This window comes from Charadrius vociferus, unplaced genomic scaffold (assembly GCF_000708025.1).
Source record: "Charadrius vociferus isolate BGI_N301 unplaced genomic scaffold, ASM70802v2 scaffold297, whole genome shotgun sequence".
NCBI classification, from domain to species: Eukaryota; Metazoa; Chordata; class Aves; order Charadriiformes; family Charadriidae; genus Charadrius; species Charadrius vociferus.
Genome location: NW_009649192.1, coordinates 348,039 through 353,223, shown reverse-complemented (window position 1 = coordinate 353,223; position 5,185 = coordinate 348,039). Strand labels below are relative to the sequence as shown.

The window sequence follows — 5,185 nt, the reverse complement described above, 5'->3', positions numbered from 1 at the left end:
GACTGCCACGGTTGCAATAGCTGTGGCTACAGACAGGTATTTCAGATATTTTAATTTTTTCTCTAAATACTAAATCTGCCGAACAGCAATTAAGTAAAGAACGGTATAAACTCTTGCTAATGACTCCGTAAACTTTGTCATTAGAATTTCATTGGACTTTACAAAGTTTACAGCACAAGTTGTAACAGTATTTCCCTTAGGATCAGTCGTTAGGCTAATGTGAAAATGGTATAGTCTCTACATCTACTTGTTCTTGATGCCATAAAAGAAAAATCCTTACAAACAAGAAAATCCTAATCTCAAATTTGATTAGAGAAATCAATTCTTTCTCCAGAAATTATAGCTTTGATAGCTTCTAGCTTAGGTGCAAACAAAAACATTTTGCATCATGCATCATTCAATCCTTGGTTTATCCTGGACGTTCAAAAGAGAAGTCTCTGTGGCCATAAAAGAACAGAACAGTGCTTTAGTTATTAATCACAGTCCATGGTTGATGTGTGCTTCTTCCAAGCAATATAATAAAGTCCTCACTAGGAGGAATTCCTAGTATTTGTAATATTAATATTTGCTTTCATGAAAGCCTTGCAATCTTTATTTTTCTTCTTATGCAGTACTTTCTCTTGTTCTCCTTCTGTAGCGTAACTGTACCTGAATTTCCTACAACCGCCTGCAATGCTTCTGCGACTTCAGATATTAAACTAATTTTTAATTTGTCACCAAAAATTGCCCAGGGCCATAGAAAGTAAGTAAATATCACCATCCTTCCTTTCAGAAGCAAAACCAGAAAGGAGAACATAGACGTTTGAGGCCAGCAAGTCGCCAACAGCACAGGGAGAGAACTCTGGGCTTTAGGGCACGAGAGCACTGCCCTGTGCCTTAGGCATAGCGCGGTCACCTTCAGCCTGGGAGCACCAGCGCGGTGGACACGTTGCTTTAGACAGGAGTCTGAACTCACAGTACTCGTGAGAGCGTTCATATGACTTTTTACCTCCCTATATACCTTGACAGATAAGTAGCTTACCCCTCCATGAAAAGAGGCCTGGTCCACTTTGTGCTCACCTCAGGGCAGCAGCAAGGACACGGGCTCTTACTGCAGAAGAACTCACATGCTCTGATTTTACATCCCGGCTTACCCCAGCGTCACTCCAGACATGCTGCGCTGCTGCACAGTGTTTCAGACACCACAGCATTAGGACACAAAGGAGTTTTGTACTCAGGTACCAAAACTGTAGTCTAATTACGCAAAAATACATGTACACATATGCACTAACAACAGTATTTTTAATAGATGAATAGCACTTATGATGGAGAAGCGCTCAATGAGGGGAAACAAAATCAGCAACGCAACTAACTTATCACTGAATTAAAAATAGTGTGCGAAAGAAACCAGAACTGTACGTCTTTGACACTCCTAAAAGCAAAGCATTTACACTCACACTGTTGGTACAGATGTATAAAAGGGATGTACGTTTGTTTACAAACACAAATGTGATGGCCCTCCACTCTTAAGATTTCTTTTATACGTAAAGTTTTATTAAAAATATTTCATCCTTAATCCAAACACCAGAAATGTGACATTCTTGACTATACCTATCACTGACTCCTACATCACAGACATCTCTTCATATTACCCATACACGTACAAACAAATGCAGCATTCATGCTCGGTTAACAGTAAGATTAGGAAGCGGTGTCAATAATAAAACATAACTGAGCTGCCACAATCAGTTAAAGTTTAAATAAGTTTTATCTTCATCTTTATACTGTGGCCACTGCTGCATGTGAGCCTCTGCCAGCATTGGCGTACAAGGACCATTCAAGTCAGTGGAAATGTTCCACATGCCTTGAATTGTTTTCTGATCTAAACTTCACAGTAAGAATTAATTTGAAGCGTTGTTAGACTCGTACAAGACAAAAGATAACTCAGAAAAAATAAATTAAGAAAGGAAACCATTAAGTTAATAAGCTTCTTATCTTCACATACTTTTTTTCTATTTGGTTCTATAGGCAAGTATCATAAGATAACTGTTTTAAAAACACACAAATGCATACCTTGCACAGCAAGAAATATGCAGAAATGAAATTTAAATACTAAATATTTCTTTCCTCATCTCCCTCTAGCAATCATTGTGCACAGACTGTTGCTTAGGATTTGCTTGCTTACACAACATGCTTAGGAGCGGCCTATAAAAATATAATTTCCTTTTAATCGCATGCCGATAAAATTGCCTTTAACTCCTCAAATTAAAAGCATCAGTATATATACAGACATAAACATACACACGCATTAAAGATAAATGCACAAATCACCAGACTGTTATCACATACTCCCTTTTTGCAAAGAAAAAAGCTTGAATGAATTCTTCATCTACAGCAGAATATTTTACCAGTTTGCAAAACTTTCAAGTCCTTTACAGGCTCCCTGATGAAAGCATTATTTTATTCATTTTGTCCTCATTCCATACAGACTGATTCAATGATTTTTTTGGACATGGATGGTAGCTATCGACCAAAACAATAGTGGATAGAAAACCTCTATCATGTCTAATGCAGAATGTGTAGGATATCATAATATTTCAACCACTGATTTTTGTATGAAAGTGTAACTGTATACAGCAATGATATATCATATTGCACTCAGCTCTTTCAGCTTAATCATCAGGCTAATAAATTTATTTTCTAGAGTGAGTTCAAGGTAGAATAAAACAAACTATAATTTCAGTGATCTCTAATTAAACAAAGGTGGTGTTATGTTTGGGATTTGGCAGTTCTGACCGACTGAAGAAATAGGATTCTTCCTCTTAGCTGTAAAACACCACAATGAAACCTCTGTGCTGTTCGACATAACTGCAGCTCAGAAGAAAATTGCTGAGCTACTGGCAATACACTCCCTGCATCTAGGTCAGAGCATTATGTTGCTCACTCTTTGCAAAACACGCACACTAACCAAGCTGAGACAGACATTATAATGAGACCGGGATAAAAGGGCTCGCAAATCTTGAAGTGAAAGGGATAATAGAAAGCCTAATGAAGAAAAACAGCCTAATCCATCAGGGCATGGGCAAGACAAGGGATGTATTCATAGTTTGCTACAAAGGTAGGAGGCTAAAAGCCAGCAATGAAGGTAATTTCCTCAAGAACTATTTAAATCTATAGTCAGAGAGAAGGTAGAAGGAAGAAAGTAGAAGCTTTCCTACCAAAACACAAGCACATCAAAATGTACCACTCCAAAGATGCGTACACCTTAAAAAAAGATATGCACAAGTCCCTTAAAAAATAGTCATGCTACCCAAATGCACATATACCACTGCTTCAGTGTCACAAGTTTCCCTCCTCCTCTTATAGCTCCAAGTAACTAGCTAGATCCTAAAAGAATAAATACATACCTACCTTTCAATGCATAATCCAGTCCTAGCAAACTCAGACGCACATGTAAAGAAAAATAATTCACACATGCTCTAAGCAGGTAAGGCTCCAAAAAATTACATGACCTATGAATAGTTCAAAATAAGCAGCATGTTTCTCACTCTCCACTTGCGAAAAGTAATACATTATTTAACCTCCAAAGGCTTACGCAAATTTCCCATGCCACAAGGTAACCTTGATTTTGCAGTAATAATCCTTACGCTGAAGAAATACCGCTGTCCCTGACACGGCATTGCACAGACGGACAGTGCATCCCTCCCTCTCCTCTCCTTGCCTCTCTGTCTCACCAGATGCGGAACTGCTTACCTGGAGAGTCATGATGCTGCAAGGATGTTCAGGGAACGGCCTCACTCCTTCTCCGGCGGGGACACTACACTTCTGCCTCTCAGCTCCTGCGGCGCGAGCGCAGCGGCGGGGGACGTGCTGCACGGAGGGCGTTGGACTGGCGACGAGTGACCTCAGCTCGCCCGCCGCAACAAAGCCACGCTGGGACTGGACACGGGGGCTCCCTCCCGCTGAGCCTCTCGGGACCTGCGGGGACAACTGAGTGACTACAGTTGCCAGGGAAGGGCCAGTGCGGGCATTAAGCCCACACTAGTTTCTTCAGAAAGCCTGAGTTCATTTCTATACCCCTGAGGATTAAGCCGCCAGCCTGAAAGCAGAGATACAGCAAGATTTCCAAGCCGTTTGTTTGAAAAGGGAATTTCTTGAGTGATTTGAACTGCAGTCAGCCCAGTTACTGCTGCTGCTCCCTCCACAGCAGCCCCTGCCTGTGCCGGTGCCCAGCCCTGCCTGGGACCCCGCACCCTCCAGCAGCACCTCTGGAAAACACACGGGTCACCCCCGGGATACCACACACAAGCAGTTACATACACAAAATACCTTGAGAACGCTGATTTTTTTCTTTGCTCTACTAAACACAGAATTGAATAAATGAATATTAAATGAATGGATAAACTAGCCTACAACTGTAACCATCAAAGGAAAAAAAAATCCATGCCTGTTTATCTACTATATCAATTCATAAACTATTTATATTCATACCTCTATACATTTATATTCATAATTCCTTGAGCATGGCTTAATCACAATACTATATGCTTCAGTATTTTAACATCCACTAATTTCCACAGAGCCACGTGAAAAGAGCGCTTCCCCTCAACTTAAGTGCAGGTTAAATTAAGCCAGGACTTAATGAGAAAACCAACCAAGTAAATTTTGGTAAATAAAAGGAGATTTAAAAAAAATAATACGTGAAAACAGCACTAACTCGTCTCCAAAACCGTGACATGAAGATCCGGGTTTTTGGGCTGGGGAAGTTCTGCACTTACAGGTACAGAAGGCTGCACACAACCGTGCGGTGCGCTCAGGTGAACGCAGAAGCTGAACGAGTTTGTGAAGATTTGTTAATGGCTCGCAGCAGACTGTGGGAAACACCGAATTAAAGAATACGATGTCTGCGCACAACACGTCGCATATGACACACCAGAGATGAGCCTATTGCCGCGGAGTCCCTACGAAGCGCCTGTTGACCTGACTCGGCCGCGATTTCATTAGATGGCGCACGACAAAGCGGATCAGCTGTCACCTATACAACAATTTAAGCATTCCAAACGAGGGAACGCCAGCGCTAACCCTGCGCTGAGACCATCGCACTTTTAACGCTGCCTTTAATCAGTTGGCAACGCGCCGTTCCTCAACCGGGCACTGCCCGCAGTCCGGGGACGGGCAGCGGGCGGCCTCCCGGGGCGCCGCCCCC

The 5,185-nt window shown here is 41.8% G+C and overlaps 1 protein-coding gene across 1 annotated transcript in view; it reads right to left on the bottom strand.

Annotated features, from left to right (window-relative positions):
• The window catches only part of ACBD7 (acyl-CoA binding domain containing 7), a 7,565-nt gene extending 3,821 nt beyond the window's left edge, over positions 1-3,744 (bottom strand). The window contains exon 1 of the mRNA XM_009888958.1: positions 3,733-3,744. Coding sequence (XP_009887260.1) covers positions 3,733-3,744 — 12 coding nt within the window. The remainder of the gene's footprint in view (positions 1-3,732) is intronic.
• Between the last annotated feature and the right edge of the window lie 1,441 nt (positions 3,745-5,185).